General features: G+C 48.8%; 10 protein-coding genes and 1 pseudogene across 10 annotated transcripts; 4 read left to right on the top strand and 7 right to left on the bottom strand.

The window, feature by feature from the left end:
• Window positions 1-162: 162 nt before the first annotated feature.
• Window positions 163-1,457, bottom strand: CNN01210 (hypothetical protein). The gene is made up of 3 exons (XM_568567.2): window positions 874-1,457; window positions 434-818; window positions 163-370 (listed from the first exon to the last, which is right to left on the bottom strand). Exons 1-3 carry the CDS (start codon window positions 1,019-1,021, stop codon window positions 262-264), a joined length of 642 nt encoding a protein of 213 aa, XP_568567.1. The 5' UTR covers window positions 1,022-1,457; the 3' UTR covers window positions 163-261.
• Window positions 1,458-1,991: 534 nt separating this feature from the next.
• On the bottom strand, window positions 1,992-2,907 carry CNN01200 (hypothetical protein). The gene is made up of 5 exons (XM_024658389.1): window positions 2,743-2,907; window positions 2,623-2,676; window positions 2,303-2,551; window positions 2,198-2,235; window positions 1,992-2,143 (listed from the first exon to the last, which is right to left on the bottom strand). The coding sequence occupies exons 1-3, from the start codon at window positions 2,858-2,860 to the stop codon at window positions 2,319-2,321; spliced, it is 405 nt and encodes a 134-aa protein (XP_024514052.1). The 5' UTR covers window positions 2,861-2,907; the 3' UTR covers window positions 1,992-2,143; window positions 2,198-2,235; window positions 2,303-2,318.
• Window positions 2,908-3,345: 438 nt separating this feature from the next.
• On the bottom strand, window positions 3,346-4,574 carry CNN01195 (hypothetical protein). The gene is made up of 4 exons (XM_024658890.1): window positions 4,536-4,574; window positions 4,226-4,482; window positions 3,926-4,159; window positions 3,346-3,849 (listed from the first exon to the last, which is right to left on the bottom strand). The coding sequence occupies exons 3-4, from the start codon at window positions 4,093-4,095 to the stop codon at window positions 3,408-3,410; spliced, it is 612 nt and encodes a 203-aa protein (XP_024514704.1). The 5' UTR covers window positions 4,096-4,159; window positions 4,226-4,482; window positions 4,536-4,574; the 3' UTR covers window positions 3,346-3,407.
• A 1-nt stretch (window position 4,575) lies between these two features.
• CNN01190 (hypothetical protein) lies at window positions 4,576-6,500 on the bottom strand. Its single transcript, XM_568563.2, has 8 exons — window positions 6,361-6,500; window positions 6,165-6,281; window positions 5,983-6,111; window positions 5,717-5,932; window positions 5,538-5,667; window positions 5,208-5,499; window positions 4,884-5,144; window positions 4,576-4,825 (listed from the first exon to the last, which is right to left on the bottom strand). Exons 1-8 carry the CDS (start codon window positions 6,477-6,479, stop codon window positions 4,644-4,646), a joined length of 1,446 nt encoding a protein of 481 aa, XP_568563.1. The 5' UTR covers window positions 6,480-6,500; the 3' UTR covers window positions 4,576-4,643.
• Window positions 6,501-6,647: 147 nt separating this feature from the next.
• Window positions 6,648-8,249, top strand: CNN01180 (expressed protein). The gene is made up of 4 exons (XM_568561.2): window positions 6,648-6,966; window positions 7,149-7,710; window positions 7,771-8,086; window positions 8,142-8,249. Exons 1-4 carry the CDS (start codon window positions 6,912-6,914, stop codon window positions 8,151-8,153), a joined length of 945 nt encoding a protein of 314 aa, XP_568561.1. The 5' UTR covers window positions 6,648-6,911; the 3' UTR covers window positions 8,154-8,249.
• A 1-nt stretch (window position 8,250) lies between these two features.
• On the top strand, window positions 8,251-9,631 carry CNN01175 (hypothetical protein). The gene is made up of 3 exons (XM_024658889.1): window positions 8,251-8,331; window positions 8,386-8,992; window positions 9,084-9,631. The coding sequence occupies exons 2-3, from the start codon at window positions 8,683-8,685 to the stop codon at window positions 9,143-9,145; spliced, it is 372 nt and encodes a 123-aa protein (XP_024514703.1). The 5' UTR covers window positions 8,251-8,331; window positions 8,386-8,682; the 3' UTR covers window positions 9,146-9,631.
• CNN01170 (hypothetical protein) lies at window positions 9,218-11,503 on the bottom strand. The gene is made up of 9 exons (XM_024658388.1): window positions 11,185-11,503; window positions 11,066-11,131; window positions 10,958-11,011; window positions 10,692-10,837; window positions 10,524-10,612; window positions 10,359-10,459; window positions 10,175-10,298; window positions 9,641-10,086; window positions 9,218-9,532 (listed from the first exon to the last, which is right to left on the bottom strand). The coding sequence occupies exons 1-9, from the start codon at window positions 11,344-11,346 to the stop codon at window positions 9,395-9,397; spliced, it is 1,326 nt and encodes a 441-aa protein (XP_024514049.1). The 5' UTR covers window positions 11,347-11,503; the 3' UTR covers window positions 9,218-9,394.
• Window positions 9,714-13,647, top strand: CNN01160 (annotated as a pseudogene).
• On the bottom strand, window positions 11,625-13,246 carry CNN01165 (hypothetical protein). Its single transcript, XM_024658888.1, has 3 exons — window positions 12,959-13,246; window positions 12,520-12,894; window positions 11,625-12,435 (listed from the first exon to the last, which is right to left on the bottom strand). Exons 1-3 carry the CDS (start codon window positions 13,032-13,034, stop codon window positions 11,783-11,785), a joined length of 1,104 nt encoding a protein of 367 aa, XP_024514702.1. The 5' UTR covers window positions 13,035-13,246; the 3' UTR covers window positions 11,625-11,782.
• A 912-nt stretch (window positions 13,648-14,559) lies between the features above and the next one.
• On the top strand, window positions 14,560-15,285 carry CNN01150 (expressed protein). The gene is made up of 3 exons (XM_568557.2): window positions 14,560-14,790; window positions 14,875-14,965; window positions 15,043-15,285. Exons 1-3 carry the CDS (start codon window positions 14,686-14,688, stop codon window positions 15,126-15,128), a joined length of 282 nt encoding a protein of 93 aa, XP_568557.1. The 5' UTR covers window positions 14,560-14,685; the 3' UTR covers window positions 15,129-15,285.
• Window positions 15,286-15,456: 171 nt separating this feature from the next.
• On the bottom strand, window positions 15,457-19,125 carry CNN01140 (ubiquitin-protein ligase, putative). The gene is made up of 15 exons (XM_568555.2): window positions 19,009-19,125; window positions 18,830-18,892; window positions 18,576-18,765; window positions 18,337-18,504; window positions 18,121-18,277; window positions 17,842-18,068; window positions 17,700-17,793; window positions 17,486-17,646; window positions 17,181-17,435; window positions 16,948-17,128; window positions 16,827-16,898; window positions 16,647-16,776; window positions 16,189-16,594; window positions 15,991-16,136; window positions 15,457-15,938 (listed from the first exon to the last, which is right to left on the bottom strand). The coding sequence occupies exons 1-15, from the start codon at window positions 19,068-19,070 to the stop codon at window positions 15,923-15,925; spliced, it is 2,328 nt and encodes a 775-aa protein (XP_568555.1). The 5' UTR covers window positions 19,071-19,125; the 3' UTR covers window positions 15,457-15,922.
• Between the last annotated feature and the right edge of the window lie 67 nt (window positions 19,126-19,192).

Genomic DNA, 19,192 nt, shown 5'->3' with positions numbered 1-19,192 from the left:
GCAGTGACTCGTAAACGTCGTCAGCCGGTCCGTGGTTGGAGCAAAATCAGTGGAGATAACCGACATATAGTCCCGGGGGGCTTTTCATCAAGGGGGACAGGTTATCTTATCATTCGCCGCGTAAATCCAGTCCAGAACTACTACCAATATGCTCATATCACCAATTACAACCTGCATTATTCTCTAACAATTTGCTTATATATACTTCTGGCACTTCCGCTCCTGGATAGAACAAACAAAAACCAAGCCAACAATATTGCCTTATGCCCAGATTGTGGCAGCGCCAACGACAAGACCGACACCACCCATTACGGCAGTCCAAAGACCGGCCTGTCCGACAATGGCAGCAGGAATGGCCGCAGAGTTACCACTAATCGCAGTTTGGTGTCAACAACCGGTTTTCTACGATATATTGATCGATGAAATAACTCACGCAACAGAACCTGCGGCACTAGTAGCACTCTGAGCGACGCTGGTAAGAGACCCAACGACACCTTGAGAGCTGCTTCCGCCACCGCTAGTAGCAGAAGCGGCACTGCTGGCTCCAGAAGCAGCAGAACTGGCGCCAGAAGAAGCGCCAGAAGCGACGGAGCTTGCGCCAGAGGTGGCGTCGGAAGCAACTGAGCTGGCTCCAGAAGTAGCGTCCGAGGCAACAGAGCCAGCGCCAGAAGTAGCGTCCGAGGCAACAGAGCCAGCGTCGGAAGTGGCGGCACCTCCGGCGCTTGTAGCGTCTGAAGCGACAGATCCTGCACCACCAGTGGCAGTGTTCACAACAGAGCCAATAGCTGAGCCAGCAACGGAAGTGAGGGAAGAGATTACTAGAAGAAGACTGTCAGAGTGCACCCAGAAAGTAACAGGGCCGGCGAAACCTACCTTGCCGGGCTTCAATGTTGGCGGCTCGCTCGACAGCAGGTTTGCCAAATTGTAGGGCAGGAGCGGCGGGAGTAGGATCGGGGAAAGCAGCAGGCTCAGCGAGAACCGCAAGGGCGGGGAGGACAGCGAAAAGAGCGACGACCTTCATTTTGACCGACGGGAATGAATGTGGCTTTTTTTTAAAAAGGAGTAGTGCAATATGAGTCTGCGAAAGAAGCAAAAAAAGGAATGCAGTTGGGAAACGAAGAAAATCTTTTTCATATGCATACTGATAAAAAGGTCTTGTGATGCCAGTTTCTGGAACAGGCTACCAATAACCACTCGTACGCAGAAAGATTTTCAGCAGCCAAAGACTCATCGTCAGAGTAAGAAGACCTTATTAACCCTTCCTTGGATGGCGTTCACTCTCTAACCGCATGACGTAGTAGTAATTGGTGCTGCGTCACTCCGCCGGCGATCCGAAGAAGAATATGGGACGCTACGTATATGAAATAAAAAGGTTACAACCTCTTCAGCGATTATTATAAGCTTATTGGTCTTCCGGATCGTAGTTCTAGAGGCTCTTATGACTCTCTCCCTTCCCGCCGTCGTCAAGGTGATTCAGCAAAACGTAGGAGTGATACAATTATTATACAGCATACAACGTCGGATAGAACACAGATTACGTATTTGTCGACTACTGCGTGGTCGGAGGTCGGACCGTCCTGCAGAATCGCGTACTTACGTATAGCAGATCAGAATAATAACCAACTTCATGATCCATGACGTAGATGAGGGTCAGAAATGAGAAATAGTGCATTATATTTATCACTCATGAGTAGATTATTAGGTCCTATGGCGAAGAAAGGAGAAAAGGAACTGAAGGAGAGGAGTTGAGGAGAGGAACATAAAAAGGTCCGGTATAGTAATTTTTAGGTGCTTTGTGGCTGTGGAGCGGAAAGACAATAACACAAAGAAGCTTTTCCAATCATCGATCAAATCAAAAAGACGCAACCCCAAAACGCTGCTTGAATTTTGAATCCGTCTCTCCATCAGTAACCACGCGCAACTGCCGACTGGCTCGAACGAACTTACTGCGAACGACGGAGGAGGCCAGCAAGCTATACGTAGCTGCTATATGGAGCAAGCCAAGACCTTCAAATATCCTCAAAGGGTATGCATATCATGAGTCTATTCATGTGTTATAGGCCTGCTATATACGCTAGACATTAATCCACAGAATCAAGTTCTTGAAACAATAGCGGTCTGTATAAGGGATTAAGACTACTGCCTGTATCAGCAAGTGAGTAAACTGCAGACAAGATTGATTAATGTCATCACCAACCTTCTCTTCAGAAGAATATATAGGAGTCTCATAAGTATCTTTGCGCGCGCGTGCGCGATAAACTTCAACACCATCCCCGAACTCGTGTGATTGTCATTCACTCACTGCTCTGTGTCTCCATCTACTCCTTGTCGGATTCGGTGACGACAACCGCCCGGTCTGTCAAGTCGTCGACCACCTTTGCCGCCTCGCTGGTGACGATCGCGGCCACACTGCCAATGGCGGCAGTAGCTTTATCCAAGAGAGATGCGATCTTAGTAGTTTCATGAAGGATGGAGGCGGCAGCGGATGTTGCTTCGTCCCAGATGGATTCAGCACCAGAGAGAATCTCCCCAAAGTCCCGAGCCTCGTTGACTAGGCGGACAGTAGACAAGGATGATTTCAGTTGATGAACGCAAGTGAATGGTACTCGTAATGCTACTCACTTCCATCGTTGAGGGGGTTCGCAGCAGTGCTGACCTTGGAAGGGAAAGGGAGATCTGGGATATCGGAAGAAAGTTGAGACATCAATTATCACTTCTCCGCCGAGGGGAGACTGAACCAACCTGGGAGAGCAATGTTTGCGGGAAGCAAACTGTCGCCTGGATCACGGTAGACGGCAGGTGCAGCCTGGGCAAAAAGTGCGAGTACTGGAAGGAGCTTAACGGTAGAGGAGCAGCGCATTCTTACGGACAATGAGCAGAACGTTGGGCTATGGTTGTAGTAAGAAGAAAGACAAAAGGTGCAAATAATGGATCTTTTCAGCCCCGAGTTTTATTTATAGTAGAGAACACGATCCACCGACGTTGTTCAACTCTCGGGGATGGTGTGACTTTCCAGCCTTACATTTACCCTAGTGTCATTTCTTCTAGTCTGACCACTGTTAACGACTATTGATATGTAACTCACGTCCCATCGCAACGTTGAATGCCAAAAAGAGGAACAGAATGCTGGAATGAACGAGGATCTCATTCGCTGGCTCGTCACTCGCATTGGTGCAACCTTCACGTGTATCGTCTCCCTGTTACAAGTAATGAGCATCAACTTCCTTTATAGTATTAATGGTGGCCCTTTTAACCTTCCCAATAATTGAAAGAGAAAACTGCAGTGTGTGGTGAGCTACTGGTCTTCTTCTATAAGATGACAGCTGGTACATATCCGAGCGATATCTTATACAATGCATAAAACGTACTACAACAGCTACAAGTAACTAGTGTGGACAAAACAATTCTCATCTGAGGGCAGAACCACACTCCAACCTCGAACCTTTACGTTCCTTGACCCACGCCTTTGCGAATCTTTCCTCCCAAATCTTGATCGACGATCCCTCCCCGGACGCTTGTGCTGCCTTATCACACTTCTTCACGTATTCGTACGCTTTCATCCAAAACCCTTCGGGCTTATTACAACTTGCCTCTCTCTGCAGCCTCTTTACATCCACTTCATCTCCCCGTTGCGGTATCATCGATGTCCAAGATTGTGGAAAGAGTAGCTCGTCCTTACATGATATTGAACCTTGAAACAGGGGCAGCCATAGGATGAAGAGGCGGAGCCATGAAAGAAAAGGAGATTGGTCCTTGGTGAGGGGAGAGAATTCGAGAATGGAGAGAAGAATAGCGGTGAAGATGGCGAAATGGGAAAGGATCTCGGCGTGGACAAAGGCGATATCGGCTCTATTGATCATTCGCAGAATCTCCGATCAGGACAGAGACTGAAACGAAGGGCGGAAAAAATTGGAACACGGCTTACTCGGCAAGTGTGGAGACCCAAAACAGCTTGCTAGCCAAACGATACTGCCTTTCGATGTATCTTGATGACAACGCCATCGTGACTGCTGAAACGTTGAGGCATGATGTTGGGCTGAAAGGCAAGTTTCTCCAGAGCGCAGTCGTAAGTACTGCGATAACGGAGCAAAGCATGCCGGTCGTATGAGCAGTATTGAGGATGACGTTCTTCCTGTCAGGACTCCGATATAACGAACTGCTAGATAAATGCAACATCTAATGAGTAAACGGTAACTGGTCTGAGATACTTCAATAAAGCGCGTACAAGTTGACCAAAGGGGGATTTGAATCGGAAAGCAGTTTTTGAGAGAGACTGGATAAGGATGAAAGTCGACGAAAAAAAATATATCAGCGGCTCCCTGATATATGCACTCAATGGAGGAAAGCCATTATAGGTGAGATATATACCGTTGGGGATAGGAAGCGGATATGTAAACTGGTTGGGGATGGTACGAGCGATGCGTGGTGGGTGGGTCGCGCGTATAAACGTCCTTTAACATGTCTCAAAAGTCACACTGGTAGCTATAAGCGCTATTTTCAGTCCTCTCATGTATCAGGCAGCACGGATAGCTCACTAGAAGCAATCATAAATTAGCACTATTACAACAGTGATGCATATGCGATATGATACAGTGAGTTGCGACCTGCAGCTGTGCTTTATTAACCGTGAGATCGAGAGCCGTCTAATAGCCCCCTCTAAGGACGTTCTGTCTTTGTTTGACGAATTCTGTGATCGCAGGCTTCGTATGTGGCTCGATGAATAATAGTTTTTGAGATATAGCGGCATGCTGTAGAGCCGCATTCGCTTTGGCTTCATTGACAGTATCGTCAAAGAGTTCTTTGCTGAAGAATTCGTACATAACAGCTAAGTCGCGGTCAATTAGTTAGTGTCTTGAAAAGCACCTGAATGATGGCCGACTCACTCTCTTCCGTCTGTAATCTATTCCTCTCTCGATCCCATAAATAAAGTTGATCGACAATGGTGGGATGTAATAATGGTGGGGGAGAGTTGTACATTTGTGGATGGGCATGACTGGACAAATAGGCGATGATCTGCCGGGCTGAGATACCCTTTTCCATGGCGGCTTTAACGTGCTGACGATCGAGTTTTCCTACAACGAGGTTGGGGTACCGAATGCGAATGTCGACAAAGAGATTAAGGATGGCGATCTCGAGCTCGTTTGCTGCTCCATGGTCAGATACAATCGCTAAAATCGCGCGCAATAATAGGTATATCGCCAACTTACAAGTATATGCGTAAATTTTGTAATTGGTTTCCAATATTAGGAAACGCTTGTCGTCTGCACTCTGAGACTGGATGGCAGAAGCGTCGCCGGAACACAAAGAGGTGGCAAGGTGGGTGGGCCAAAATTGATCGCTGTCAGGCGATGATTTGTAAATGAAACCGTATTGGGCGAGGTCGTCGAGAGCTTCTTGAGCGCCAGGGAAGGAGTTGGACGCGGAATAGTCTTGTCCTAGTTGCATACATCCGAGGGAGAAGAACATTGACAAGACCTCGGATGACCGTTCAGAGTTTGCCTTATTATCAGTACATTGTCATTTTGATAGGGACGTACTTCTTTGGCACTCAAGTAGTACATGAGTATCTCCCACAACTGAGTCTGTCTCTTCTCGAGCAAAAATTGAAAGCCTTTGGAAGTGATTGTGAGCCGATTTATATTGGGATTTCTTCCGTTCATATCGACACTGTCAAACATGGTCAGCTCTGTACGCACTCTTCTCGGAAAGCACTCACGAATCCGTCATGAGGCCGCTGGTATGTAAGAGCTGGAGGACCTCAGGCTGTGGTCTGGATCCAGAGAATTCTGTACCGAGACCGGAAGACACCATGTATTTGAGAATAGACTCAAACGTATCCTCGCCATACGCCACGAGCTCGTCCTCGGAGGGAAGATCAAGGTCAGTTGCCTGATGTCTTTCAAAGGGTACACCGAACGAATTTGATGTTCCTCTGAAGCTGAGTTAGCCTTGGTTTGATATAACTATTGCGACGAGACTCACAATCCTGTCAAGGCATTTCTCAGGCCCTTCTTGAAAGAATCATTCAAGGACCACTGCATTCTCTGTTTCTTATAATGCATTGGATGGAGGACCTTCCTGTCTATAGCTGGTCGCATGACCTCGTCGCATCTGAATAATGCGATATTAGCGTTATGTATTGGACATTTTGAGAAACAACTCACTCTTCTAAAGGAGCATGGACATCCATCTGGAGAAGCAGCTTGACATCGACCGTCCGTAATGGATGATGGGACCACAAGGCATGGAGAATAATTTGACGGCATACTGGCGGTAGTAATCTAAACCCTGTTAATAAATCTTCTAATGACCAGATAAAATCCTTGTCACCTTAGTATACATAGACAAACGGCCTCTGACCTGTAGAGCTCCTCAAAATACGACTGGTGCTGGTTATCGAGAAAGATGTCAAGAGCCAATGTCGGCGATGCCTGTTTGGTCGCATCCTTCTTGGGAGCTGAAACGAATGGTTGTACCATAGTCGCTGTTGAGGAGATGTGGAGAAAGATGAGCTGTAGAGCGAGGGACAGATGGTGACGGGGAAAAGGAAGTGTAAGAAGCCGTGTCCGGACACCATTCCCCCAGTAACTTAGTGCCTTGCCCTCGTGTCCACAACATTACTCTTCCGATCATTGACGTCGCATTCAAAACAGAGAATCCATATTCTTCGATACCACCGTATTCGTGTACATCCCTAACATCTCTCCCCGAAAACAGTCGTCAGAGGTTTATTTTTATTGTCCCTTCCAGACGCCACCCTTTCCGAGCCCTTGAAAGTCCCTTGGCGATCGTTCTTGGTCGCGGGGTATCCCAGGCTCACTCCTAGTCTTCCAACTTCTCCAACGCTTTTACTACGAGCATAAAGTATCTAGACGGCCCTTTGTTTACTTTACTGGAGCATACTCGGAAACATGTCCAGATCCAGAGGTAGTACAGTAAAACTTTCTACAGGCGATAGCCATGAAGGTAAGTCTTCTCTGCGTGCGCTGGTGGTGACTATTACCGGCTGTCGGGTGATGCGCGATCTGGTATGATCCGTGCGTTCTGTGGATTTGGGCTGATTAGATTTCATTTTGTCACCGCCCGCCTCTTCACTCAACATTACCCAACCACATTTCCCGAACCGAACATGCGACTCGTACAACCAGCCATGACGCAGCTCTGGCACTCTCTCGTAGATACCATTCGCGTACTCCCCACCATACCATCAAACAAGACAGAAGAGGAAAAAAAGACTCTAGGTGATGCCCTCGAAAAGCTTGACATGTTGATGGCTCTCCGTCGCGGCGAAAGATCAACACCCGACCCACGCGCTACACCATCTCTCGTGTTGCCTACTAGTGCTTTACCCTCGCCTGGTTCTGGTGGTGGTGTCAAGCGAAAACGCAAGGGATCATTCTCTCTTTCACCTGCTCCTCCGACATTAGATCTGAACGCCGTCCATCCGTCCAACTCTGCATCGACTCGTCCGAGTACACCAATGTCACGTGAAGCCACAGGTAAACACCGCCGTGAGCTTTACGCCGATCAGCTTCCCTTGCAGCCTGGACGAAAGGTAGCCTTCAAGCTTCCTGCAGTTAAAGCGAAAGGGGATGGCGATACGAGTGTTAATGGTGGGTCAAGTGGCGATGACTGGATTCTGGCCACTGTCAAGAGATGTATCTTGCAAGACAAGATGAGATATGAAGTGCAAGACGTCGACGACGGGAAGTAGGTCTACATACTCTAGCAAATCAGGTTGTAAGACAATTATCTAACACGTACATATAGCACATACAACACCACGCTCAGGTCAATCATCCCTCTCCCTGATCCAGATTCTGCGACTCACCTTTCTTCTCACCCAAACAACCTCGAAGATTTCCCCCGGGAATCCATCGTCCTTGCCCTCTACCCGGACACAACATCATTCTATCGCGCAACGGTCGTCGCCGCTCCCATACCTGGTACAGGCCACGGCCTCGGTATAAGAGGTCAAGGGGCTAACAGCAAGGCGGACGCGGGGGCCAAGAGAGGGATGTACAGATTACTTTTCGTTGATGATGATGGAAATGTTCAGGATGTACAGAAGGACTACGTTGTGGCAGTGAGTATTTTGTTTCATGACGGGTCCGAGCCTGATCCTGACGGTTTGTTGATAGTTCCCGGGATAAACGGTCTCTTGGTTATTGTGTTATTGCATCAGGATCGGTCATGGATTTTTGGATATTTTATCTCTGGTATCATGGGATGCATTGCATGGCTTTAGCATAGGCTATCTGTATTTTAAATGACGACTCTTCAACTTTTTGCTCATCGTTTCTGCTTGGATCCCCTCTCATCTTGTATTCTGTAAGCCTCTGTCATGCCATAATAGGAGTATCCTGCTCATGACCATCTCTTTAGCAACAGTGCTCAACACACATCTACCAGCAAATAATTCCTCTCCTCTTAACAATACCAGTGGCACCGCAAAGGAAGGAACCACCTTTTCACTACACAGATCCTACTCCTTTGTCCATACCCATCTTCCTGACCATTTATTAGGCTTCCTTCCCCACACACCCTTCAAAATCTCCCACCCTATATTCAATCTACAATACGCCCCAATCCAAAACCCTTTGCCAAAACCAAGTCACACATTCACCCACGCACCCACGCTCTTCGACCAATCCCCCCGGCCCCCCCGCCCCCGCCTAAACCATGGCATTCGCCCTCCACCCCCTCCTCTCCACTTACCCAGGCGCCTCATTCATCCCCAACGGCAATTTCAACGGTCCGCACCTATCTGTCCAATCGGGCGGTCCGTCTGTCGGTTATTGGGGTCACGTCCCCTGGGAAACCCCTCAGATGCCGGAATGGGACGTCCCGCCAGCGGTAAAAGCTGTCCAGGAGGGAAGAGGGACAGGGGTATATGGGGTGACGTTGGAAGGTGGCGGGCAAGGAAAAATGTTCCCGTATGGATGGCCTAGGTATGGGCCTATGCCCCTCAGGCCGGAATTGGGAGGGTTCGGTAAGTGTTTGTTAAATGTAATGATGGGGGGTTGTTGTCGACATAGAGGAGAAGATAAGAAGCTGATTAGGTGATTATCTTGTTTATTTAGTGGGGAAGATCAACCCATACGGTCGAAGTTGGCCTTATGGGTTCTACAAGACGACTTATTAAGATTGCGTCTTGCTTTGGCATATGTAAGAAATACCATGTCACGCGTAGCAGAATCCCGCAAAAGTCATCTTCTTCAATTGATATCTATCGGTAATACACATGAGAGCTTTATATGATACAATCACTCCATCTCTGAGACTAGCTCATCTTCCGCTTTCCATCTAACACATTTCACTTTTCTAACCTCCCTTATTTCATCCTCTCTGATCTCGCTCTCTACGAGTTCCTGCTCCCATTCCCCGTTCTCATTCAAAAATACCTTGGCTGCCCGTAGCCATACCAACTCCTCTGTGGTCCCCCCAGAAATGTGGGGTTCCCCACTTGGTCAATCGGTTGATTACCCCATGCGACACCTGATTGCGCGCCGTAGTGGTATGGATGCATTCCCTATCAGTGTTTGAGTTTTATGTATCAGTATATGAATAGACCGGCATACGCGCTTTTTTGTGTCGTGGGGTCTTGTAGGATAGGAAAATGCAAGTGGTGGTGACTTACGGGCGCAGCTTGACTCTCGCCTATAGATCCATGAGGTGGTACACCCTGCTGTAAACCCATCATTCCAGGTTGCATCCCCATCCCTCCCATCTGGGCCATCCCATTCATCCCGCCGATCCCCATCTGGCCCATCATCCCGGGCTGCATCCCCATCCCCCCCATCCCCCCCATCTGGCCCATACCCTGCATACCAGGCATACCCATCTGGCCCATGCCCATCTGGCCCATACCCATACCTTGCATCCCACCCATCATCCCTGGCTGCATCCCACCCATCATCCCTGGCTGCATCCCACCCATCATCCCTGGCTGCATCCCTGGCTGCATCCCCATGCCCATGCCCATACCTTGGCCTGGCATACCACCTGGCATACCACCTGGCATCATCCCGTTCATGATACCTCCCGCACCCATATTGGGAGCTGCTTGCATTCCGTTATACGGTTCTATTCCATTTCCCACCCCGCATATTTTATCACTCGTCAGCCCAGTCATTTGCCCCAAGGAATTCAAACGTCAGGGGAAAAAACTTACGGCCGTACATGCTTCGTCGACGAAGATGGTGTTCATCCTCCGAATCACTATCGTCCCCACGATAATTCGAAAATCGGGAGCCAGCTCGATGGTATGGATGCGGATTGTGTGGGAGGTCGTAATGCTATTGCGCACAGGCAACCGCTGTCAGACGATACGGTTTGGGACAAGGGAATATACGTACGCGGTCAAAGAGATACTTGGCAGTAGCAGCAGCGTACTGCGCGGCTTCTTCAGTAGTCGCTCGCGTACTTCGTGGCTGGACGCGATCCCATAAGCTGAACACTGGGTTGCAAAGTATGTTAAGCAAAATAACCGTGTCATAATGGGAAGAAATAAGGGGACGTACGCTCTGCAACGGCAAGTCCTACAAGCCTTTCTCTGTTCTCTTGACTAGGCATGGCATGATAGGCCGAGTAATGGTCACGGTCCCAGATCCTACCCGGGTGTTAGCCCATCATCTCACCTGCCTTTGTCTTGTTGCCTTGTCGGCTCGCTTGGTGGACGTGGCACGCACAAGTAGGCCTGATAAGCCGCCGCTCCTCCCAGCGTCTTATTCCCCGCATCCGCGCCTTCGCCCTGGTAATACACTCTCCTATGTGCATCCCTTGCGGAGTCTTCAGATAGGTGGCGGTTTGCGAAAAAGTTGGTCAGGGTTGAGATCTGTTGGATCGTTTTTGAGGAGACCAAGTTTCGTTCGGCGGGCGTGTCGGAGAATGGACGTTTGTCTTGTGAGTTACGGTACTTGGACTTGAGAGATTCATATTCACGGCAGAGACGCACAATGTTATCGAAGAACCCTCGTTCGAGGCGGCCACCGTTGTACTGGGCGTTGGCCTGGGCGGGTGTATGAGCTGCCACCCGGGTCTAAAGAGGAAACGGCTGACATACAAGGTCCCAGGCTCCCCAGGCGGCGTCGGGCTTGTACGCAAGACTCGGCGGGGTATAGTCATAGCCCTGCCCGACCCGTCAGCACCGGCGCACGCTGCACGGCCCACCGGCCAACGTACCAGGTTCCTCCAGGCCTGCCCATAACTGCCCATCCCCTGCATGCCCATACCATTCATGCCCAGCATCGGGTTCTGGCCCAGCATACCTTGATTCGCGCCCATGCCCATGCCCATGCCTCCTTGCATGGCGGAGTTCATCTGCGGGTTGCTGTAGTACTGCATCGCGGGCGGGGGCTTGCGGGTGCTCGAAGAAGACGGGACAGATCTGTGGAGGTCAGTATGGCTGGGGGCAGCGGGTGAGTAGCGTGAGTATGGCGCCGCGGGAGTGATGGTGACGGTGATGGTGATGGCAATGCTCCTTTCAGTGGCACAGCATGCAGAGCGGGTCCTTTGTGCCTTGGCATGGCGATGCACACCCATCACCCGATCCTGGCGATCATTTCACTGCCGACAGAGGAAACGAACAACTCACAAATCACGCCGCGTCCGACCGGAGCCTCGCGGATATTACGTATCACCATACATCACTCCTACATACTCATACATCTGTACATTCAGAATGTCCATGCCCACAGACTCCCCCTAGATGATCGTCTGGCTCACCACCCGCTTTCTTGGCGGCCGACGCCGCCCACAGCCCCCACCAACACCATCCACCCTAAACAGCCCGCCCACTTCGAGGCGATCCATTCTGCACTCCTTGAGCTGACCCAGCTGACGAGCTAGACGCAGAACTGCCCCGCGACGGCGTAGGCAAAGGCGAGAACTGGACCCTTGGGCTGTGATTCACTGGCGTACCCGGCACGGACATGGGGACGTGGCCTCTGCTTGCTGGCGGTGGCTGGGTATTCTTCACGGATGCAGCAGGTGCGGGTATAGTAGGAGGCGAGTGCGGGGATGGATAGTTGCCTGCTGGGGAGTAATAAGGACCTGTCGGAGGCGTGTGGGGCTTTGCATAGGGTGACTGGGTGGCATTATTCCACGAATACGCTGACGATGCAGAAGAGCTGCTGTATACCCCGTACCCCGGCCCCCGTGGGGTATGCGTAGAAGCGGGAGAGGGTGGGTCCAATGACTGCCCATCCCTCCGTTCTCGCGGGCTGTAGAATGGCATATTCTCAAAATTCCCATTCGCTCCAGGATTACTTACCCACCCCGAATTTGCTGGCCCCACCCGTGGATGTGGAGGTAGTCGAGGTCGGGATCGGGTTTGGACGGCTGGCGATGGTGGTAGTTGTTGTACTGACTGCCGACCGCTAGGCTGACCGGGGGAGCCCATCGAGGCAGGACGTCCATACGAGGAAACCGTTTCTATCCAACTCGGGTTACCCAACCACCCTCTTGCATCCGCCCTTCGCTCTGTTCCAGGAGACGAGGGCGCTCCACTTCTCTTACCTTTTATCCTGACTCCCTGCCTGCCTCGTTCCAACCTAACCTCCCTAACATCACATGCACCGGCAGCTAGAGCACCATTCCCCCCCTGCAAAGGGTTCGAAGCGTTCCTCAAATCTGTCAGGTAAACCGTCTTTCTCCAATTCCCATTCCCATCAGCCGCCCCCTCCCCACCTCGCTCTGGGCTCGCCATCCCTCCTCTCTCTTTGGTCTCAACCTCCTCCCCCTCCCCGTTCGCCGGCCGACCACGACCGCCCAAGCAGCAGCAATATCTCAATTTATCAGGCCAGAACGACCTTTGCAATCCCCTCCAGAGGGTGTACATGCAGAAAATCAGGATCAACCCGCACACGATGCCGAATCCAATGTAAAACCATTCTGGTTTGTTTGTGAGTCCAAAGTGCTATTTTAGATACCGTGGGAAAAGGGGATGGAAGCTTACTGGTGACAAAGACGTCTGCGTTGGATGTAGAACGCGTTTCGGCTCGGTTGTTGTGAATCTTCATTTCAATCCTCATCTCCTCTTTGAAAGAAAAGGTGGGCCGGTGTGATGTTTGATGGGGGGAAAATGTCTAGGAGTAACAGTGGTGGCAAGTCGGAATGACAAGAGGGTGGATTCCTGTGTTCATAACAATGTAGAGTGTTCTTGTATTTGTTTCTATTTCAAAATAGATCTCGATGCCTTGTGTTGGGGGTGCATAGGTTTGTGGTGGATTTTGGCTCGAAAGTTAAGACGGCGACAAGGGTGATTAGATGAGATCTCAAGGGAAGATTGTTTCCTTGTTATATTTTATACCATTCTTTATTATCCCTATCATCGCATTTCACCGCCGTCATCCTTTGGGACACCCCACTCTTCCTGCGGTCCCCCTTTTCATTGTATATGTACAAAGGAGAGTCTACCGTGTTCTGACAGAAACGGGGATTACTGTAGAAGATGCCCTAATAATAATAATAAAAGGCCAGACAAACAACTAAGCATCGTCTGCCAAACTATCTATCTCAAGATCCTCTGAGCACAAAGTCAAGAACAGGCGGACTGGACTATCTTGGCCAGATTTCCGAGTTTATTAGTTTTCTTAGCAAGGGGATGGAAATGATAATCATCATGCCAAAATCTTTTAATTATGCCAAATATACCAGATAATACCACTTCATACAACTGTCTGAATTTGAAAAAATGTACTGAATAAAATGTGCTAATAACCATCCAAAAAAAGGCGAGCATTGGTAAACATTATTATGGTTGTGGCAGCTACCGAGTTGGGGTGGCTGTAGATTTGACTTGAGTAGTTGTGGTTGCTTATGAGGCAAACAAGTTGATAAAACGTTGCTAGTAGTCGTTGTGGATCACGCAAGGCCTCAACTCCCTCAGTAAGAAAAGGTCTTTATACATCCATCGTCGTCGTGCCCTCGGACATCGGAAGCCGCTGCAGGTCCGTGGCCATGTCATTCGGGGACAGACGCTGAGAGATAATAATCCATCCGCGCCAATCGTGCGTTGTCTCGTCTCGAAAACTCGATATCAGCTTGCGCGCGAAAATATACCCACCACCACCTAGAACGAACGACGGAAACGGGGCCGGTGGTATACGTCTCGTCGTCGTCGTTCCAAAAGTCGCCGATCGAACATCACCCGATATCAGCGGATGGGTAACTTGGTCCATAATAAACCGGGAAAGAAATTGTCCTGTACTTTCCGAGATAAGGATTCAAAATCATATCGGAGGAAGCAGATATTTGTGTATACCTGCGTGGTCAAACGAACAACAGCAACAACGAACAAGAGAGAGAAGAGATGACCCAGTCCGTCACCCGGATCATTCCGTCAAGTTTTACCTAAAGCGGTAATTTTCGTGGCGGAAGTGCCTCGTTCCTAATATGCGTTCCTGTTGATCTTCTCCGAGCATCTCCATAAATCGTGAATCCATGAATTTGGACTTGCTCCTGCACATTCCGACAAAAGCCCATTACAATAGCAAACAGTCGGGAAGATATCGGCGGTGAAGGAGGATGTATCCAGGTATATAAACCGCTCGTTGTCGAGGTGGTGAGGTCCTCAAGCAACAAGCTTTACGTCTTTGCCTTACAAGCAACCCCACCACCACAACCGACTACTAAACCACCAACCTTTTCACACCACCAAGCACCCATCACTTGAAACAAACGATGTTCGCTCAAACCCTCCTCAGAACCACTTCCTCCACTATGCCCATGGCTCGTACCATGATGGCCAGAAAGATGACCACCGCCGCTCCCTCACAAGTTGGTCCTGTAAGTCATCATTCATACCTTGCCCGGGCCAAAACCCTTGGAAGTATTCAGCATTCACAGTTAAAACTGACAGACGCTATTTAGATCCGGGCCTTCTTTCGTGACGTCCCTGTTCCAGTCGATGCTTACCCTCTTATCGGTATCGTCGTTGTCATGTGCTCTGGCGCTACATACAGTAAGTCGGCACTGCAATCACTACCCCTCCCCCCCTCCTCCGGGAAGAAGCTTTCATACTGACATATTGCGTTCTAGTGCTCAGCAAGCACATCTACGAAGACCGAGACCACCTTCGATGGGCTCCTCAAACCGGCGGTGTCAGGTTTCAGTTGCCCAACTGATTGTTGGCCTTCGGATACTTTTCTCTACCATTGGGCCCAGGAAGATTAAGAAATTATAATTTATAATGGCATCGAGCATCATTAACTCGCGGTTCCGATCTTGTTAAATTAGAATGTTGTAACAAAACACTTGCATGAATGACTTTTCGGTATCTTATCATCCCCCATCGCCTTCGATCAGATGCTATTTTTCCGAAGAGATACAATTAGTACACCGCGGACTTTTCTGATACATAAAAATGGCAATAAAATATTGGTACACGAAGAAGCAGCGTAATAATAAGCCCATTGTCGTGAAGATATCGCTTTCCTTCGTAGCAGGATGGCCCGGCACGGCTATTTTTCAAAGGGTGATCCACTGTATGAGAAAAATACTTCAACAGAAGTGATCAATATGGCATTGTTATCATACAATTGTCAAAATGAGATCCCTGGGGGATATATGATTCCATCATTTTCGAAAAAGAAAAAGAAAAAAATTCAGAGAAGAAAGTCCGCGATGTAAAGACCAAACTACCTTACCAACCATGTCAACAAGTCTACAAAAGAGCCACAGTTACATTTTCCATATTCAGCTTAATAGACGATATACTGACATGTTTACAAGGTAGAAAAAATGCTATAATGAGACTAGTGCCATGGGCTATTAATTCTACATACCCTCAGCCTTTTGCCCTGTATTCGGCATCCACCTGTGCTTCGTCTCGGGTATCCACCAGATGACATTTCCCATGCTACAATCTCGTCCTATCGCTCATTTACCTGCTCTTTATGAACCAAATCAGAGAACACACTTAGGCCAAGTAGTTGCTATCGGGAATATAAGCGCTAATCCTTCGGACAAGAGATCATCAGGGCGTACTAAGTGTTATTGGAATCGGGAGCTCGCTCCAGGTACTCCTTGTCGATCAAGTATTCAATCGCTTTCTTGATCTCTGGAATTTTAGGAGTGAACTTGGAGGAGATCTGAGCGGTGACTTCTTGAATAAGAGCTTGATGTTGCATAGTCTAAATGGAAACTGTCAGTATTCACAAAAGTAGACCTCGACTAGAAACATACCTTTCGCCCCTTCATCAACCTTACAATAGTCGCCTGGTAAACAAACTTTCTGTCCTCATCAACAGCAGCGATAACCTCCTTCTGCTCAGCCCTAGCCTCAGACTTGATAGTCTGGTTCAAATTGACCCTAATCTTCTTGCTCTTGAAGCCCGTATTCAAAGAATATTCTTCATTAGTGTTCAAGAGAATCTTCAGTTTGACGAGTAAGCCGAGCTGGGGCTTGAGCACAGTGGGGGAAAGCTTGGTACCGGCCTCAATATCCTTGTAAGAAAGGGTGTCGGAAACGTTGAATTGTGTGAGGATAGCCATTTGGTAGGCGGAGGTCATCAAAATGTACTTTTGGTTGAGGTAGGTGGTGCGGAGTTCGTTCTTGGATATGTGCCATAACCAGTTGAGAGTTCGGCCTCTACATAGTATGTCAGGATGCCGTGTGACGAGAGAAATCGAGACTAACGTACTGATGAACTTCGCCGTGGAAGGCGTTGAACCGATCATAGAGGGCCTGGATTTCGCGAGGAATGGCAAAGTCGGTTTGTTGAGGGTGCAAAGGCCAACTGTTAGAACCAAGGACCAAGGGTTGGAAATCGACTGTTGAATGGAGTTAGTGCGCCTGACCTACCTTTCGTACCAAAACTCACTATCGGAGGCTATGCCCTTCTCTCTCTCCCTTTCGTTGAATCGTTCCATCAAGTCTTTACTAAGATTGACATCTGTTCCTGATCAGTACAAAGTCTCGATACAACACAAAGACAGACTCACCGGTAAACATTTTAGACAACTTGTTGGTGTATTCGAAACCAGATAACTCCTTGAGCTTGGTGATCATGCTGCTCTCTGCATCGTCTGACGCGGAAAGAGAACCGACAAGTCGCTGAGCGAGCTTCTTCTGATAGAACTTGTGGAAGACATCCTTGTCGTCGATGAAGTTGAAAATGATCATCTACGACGATGTCCATTAGCAAAGGCGAACAACAAAATCAAAGCAAACTCACAGCTTTGCTCAAAGAAGCTTCCAAAGATTCAGCATCAGAGTCCTTATTGCTTTTTCTTAACAATAAATCACAGTAGCTAGCCAACAACTCGGGAGACTTTGTAGAGACAGTACAAGCAGCATTGGAGTTGCAGAAGTCGCCACAGGCCTGATCGAGAGCACGGTTGAAACCCATTTCGCCTCGGAAGGGCCCTTCAACCATGGAGGTATACTTGCCGTGTACTTCGAGAAGGGCCTCAACGTACGCCTTAGGATCCTAGGCAAACAGTTAATGATGTCTATATTTCACAATTGAGGCGGACTTACGAGAGACTCAGCCTTTCCAGCTTCATTGACAGCTCCTGGGGCAGGAAGGACCTTTTCCACAGCTGCTCTACCAGCACGCCTGACGTGTTGACCAAACTTTTCTCGTAAAGGGTCAAGCCCGTTGAGCACGCGAGAAAGAAGTCCGTACATCCTTGCCAAGTCTAAAATTTGCATCAGTACCAGTTTGTTATATATATATATATATATAACTTACCGTCAACCCGGTCGCTATCAAGAAGAGTTTGGAACTCATCCCACATAATGGCTTGGTGCTCTTCAATGAGTACCTTTTCACATCTTGTCTTCAACTACAGAGAAGTCAGCACCGAAAAGTGCGCCCCATCAAGAGTACTCACATCGTTCCTAGTATTATCATGCAAATACAAGTTCACCCTGTCCGCCTCCTCCTGTAACCTCGCCTCTGCCTTCTTCATATAGTCCGCAACAGAGTTGGAACCAACAAATGCAGAAGATTCAGCACGGTAGTAGGTGTCGGTGGCTTCGAGGAATTGAGTCTGGAAATGTTTCCTATAGGTATCCAGATTTTGTCGTTGAGCATCGGCCTCGTCAAGACCAAGGGAGACTAGATTTTCACATCAGCCAAACCATCTCTTATAGCGACAAGAAACACTTGCCATAACTGTCGATGACCTTCTTGAGAAGACCAGAATCGACTTCCTCGCCGTTACGTTGCTGCTGGATCTGCCGTAACAAAGCTTGAGTTAATCGGCTGGTCCCCTTATTGTCAGTGAAATGATCGAAGAAGTTATTCTTCCAAGATACCAATGCAAGCTGAACAATTAGATTGCCCTGTCAGCAAAGTGGCGGAAGAGCGAGGAAAAATTACACACAGTGTACACTTGATAAACGTCCTTTCGACCCTCGTCCTTCTCTCGCTTGACCCAGTGCTTGTTCAAATAGTTGAAAAGCTTGTTGACGTACAAGGCGCCTCGGGTGTACCTGTCCCATTGACGAGCATAATACTTGAGAAGTTCTTGGTCAGGAAGTTTCTCGGCCTCCTGCGTAAGGGCAGATAAATTGTTATCAGCCTTTTGATACCAAACCTTTATGACATAAACAATCCACGAACCTCTCGCATGGACTTGCAGTGAGCAGATAACCAATTGTGCAAGCTTCTGTGGAGGTCGGCGCCTTGAAGACTAGCTCCGCCCCGTTGGGGTGAAAATGAAGGGAGACCAGTCTTGCCTGGCTGAGTACAGTAGTTGTAGATGGCGGTATATAGGAGGATGTAGTAAGAGTAAGACATTCCAAAGCTAAGCCTATTTTGGGTTAGCACTTGGCATTTCAGATGAGAGACGGATGTTAAAGCAGCAGCTGACTCACCTGGTCATAATGTGGTCAACACCGACAGAAAGGAAAGCCCAAGCTTGTTTCAAGTCCGCATCTCTAAAGATGGATGGTGTTAGCTCTTGGCCTTCGCATTTCATCACTGGCCACTCTAAAATATAGGAATGTAGCGGCAGCTAGGGCATAAAGGGCCGGAAGTCCATCACAAGACGTACTTAGGAGGAGCCTGAGCCTTTGTGGGCTCTGTCCAAGATGATCCGGAAGCCGATGCGGACATATTCTGGCGTATCGGAGATTCTAGAGCAGATGGCAGGGGAGTCGACGTGGGAATGAAGATGTAAAGAACGAAATATGAGGGACAGTCGAGAGCTCCTGGAACGGAGCACAAAGTACCGCGAG

Source organism: Cryptococcus neoformans (genome assembly GCF_000091045.1).
Source record: "Cryptococcus neoformans var. neoformans JEC21 chromosome 14 sequence".
NCBI lineage: Eukaryota > Fungi > Basidiomycota > Tremellomycetes > Tremellales > Cryptococcaceae > Cryptococcus > Cryptococcus deneoformans.
The sequence above is the reverse complement of the archived record's forward strand: the minus strand, read 5'-3'. Positions and strand labels throughout refer to the sequence as shown.

Coding starts and splice junctions, on each gene's coding strand:
- CNN01210 (XM_568567.2), bottom strand. CDS start 1,021: ATGAAGGTCGTCGCTCTTTTCGCTGTCCTCCCCGCCCTTGCGGTTCTC. Junction 819..873: donor CAACATTGAAGCCCGGCAAG/GTAGGTTTCGCC, acceptor GTCTTCTTCTAG/TAATCTCTTCCCTCACTTCC. Junction 371..433: donor AGTGCCGCAGGTTCTGTTGC/GTGAGTTATTTC, acceptor AACTGCGATTAG/TGGTAACTCTGCGGCCATTC.
- CNN01200 (XM_024658389.1), bottom strand. CDS start 2,860: ATGCGCTGCTCCTCTACCGTTAAGCTCCTTCCAGTACTCGCACTTTTT. Junction 2,677..2,742: donor CGCAAACATTGCTCTCCCAG/GTTGGTTCAGTC, acceptor CCGATATCCCAG/ATCTCCCTTTCCCTTCCAAG. Junction 2,552..2,622: donor GAACCCCCTCAACGATGGAA/GTGAGTAGCATT, acceptor CTGTCCGCCTAG/TCAACGAGGCTCGGGACTTT.
- CNN01195 (XM_024658890.1), bottom strand. CDS start 4,095: ATGCTTTGCTCCGTTATCGCAGTACTTACGACTGCGCTCTGGAGAAAC. Junction 3,850..3,925: donor TGGGTCTCCACACTTGCCGA/GTAAGCCGTGTT, acceptor AATGATCAATAG/AGCCGATATCGCCTTTGTCC.
- CNN01190 (XM_568563.2), bottom strand. CDS start 6,479: ATGGTACAACCATTCGTTTCAGCTCCCAAGAAGGATGCGACCAAACAG. Junction 5,668..5,716: donor AGCGGCCTCATGACGGATTC/GTGAGTGCTTTC, acceptor CATGTTTGACAG/TGTCGATATGAACGGAAGAA. Junction 5,145..5,207: donor CAAAATTTACGCATATACTT/GTAAGTTGGCGA, acceptor ACCATGGAGCAG/CAAACGAGCTCGAGATCGCC.
- CNN01180 (XM_568561.2), top strand. CDS start 6,912: ATGTCCAGATCCAGAGGTAGTACAGTAAAACTTTCTACAGGCGATAGC. Junction 6,967..7,148: donor TACAGGCGATAGCCATGAAG/GTAAGTCTTCTC, acceptor TCGTACAACCAG/CCATGACGCAGCTCTGGCAC. Junction 7,711..7,770: donor CAAGACGTCGACGACGGGAA/GTAGGTCTACAT, acceptor ACGTACATATAG/CACATACAACACCACGCTCA.
- CNN01175 (XM_024658889.1), top strand. CDS start 8,683: ATGGCATTCGCCCTCCACCCCCTCCTCTCCACTTACCCAGGCGCCTCA. Junction 8,993..9,083: donor GCCGGAATTGGGAGGGTTCG/GTAAGTGTTTGT, acceptor TTGTTTATTTAG/TGGGGAAGATCAACCCATAC.
- CNN01170 (XM_024658388.1), bottom strand. CDS start 11,346: ATGCAGTACTACAGCAACCCGCAGATGAACTCCGCCATGCAAGGAGGC. Junction 11,132..11,184: donor GGCAGGCCTGGAGGAACCTG/GTACGTTGGCCG, acceptor CGGGTCGGGCAG/GGCTATGACTATACCCCGCC. Junction 10,460..10,523: donor AGGACTTGCCGTTGCAGAGC/GTACGTCCCCTT, acceptor TTTGCAACCCAG/TGTTCAGCTTATGGGATCGC.
- CNN01165 (XM_024658888.1), bottom strand. CDS start 13,034: ATGAGGATTGAAATGAAGATTCACAACAACCGAGCCGAAACGCGTTCT. Junction 12,895..12,958: donor CGCAGACGTCTTTGTCACCA/GTAAGCTTCCAT, acceptor CAAACAAACCAG/AATGGTTTTACATTGGATTC. Junction 12,436..12,519: donor GCAGGGAGTCAGGATAAAAG/GTAAGAGAAGTG, acceptor CGAGTTGGATAG/AAACGGTTTCCTCGTATGGA.
- CNN01150 (XM_568557.2), top strand. CDS start 14,686: ATGTTCGCTCAAACCCTCCTCAGAACCACTTCCTCCACTATGCCCATG. Junction 14,791..14,874: donor CTCCCTCACAAGTTGGTCCT/GTAAGTCATCAT, acceptor GACGCTATTTAG/ATCCGGGCCTTCTTTCGTGA. Junction 14,966..15,042: donor GTGCTCTGGCGCTACATACA/GTAAGTCGGCAC, acceptor ATTGCGTTCTAG/TGCTCAGCAAGCACATCTAC.
- CNN01140 (XM_568555.2), bottom strand. CDS start 19,070: ATGTCCGCATCGGCTTCCGGATCATCTTGGACAGAGCCCACAAAGGCT. Junction 17,794..17,841: donor ATGATAATACTAGGAACGAT/GTGAGTACTCTT, acceptor ACTTCTCTGTAG/TTGAAGACAAGATGTGAAAA. Junction 16,777..16,826: donor GAAGGGCATAGCCTCCGATA/GTGAGTTTTGGT, acceptor TCCATTCAACAG/TCGATTTCCAACCCTTGGTC.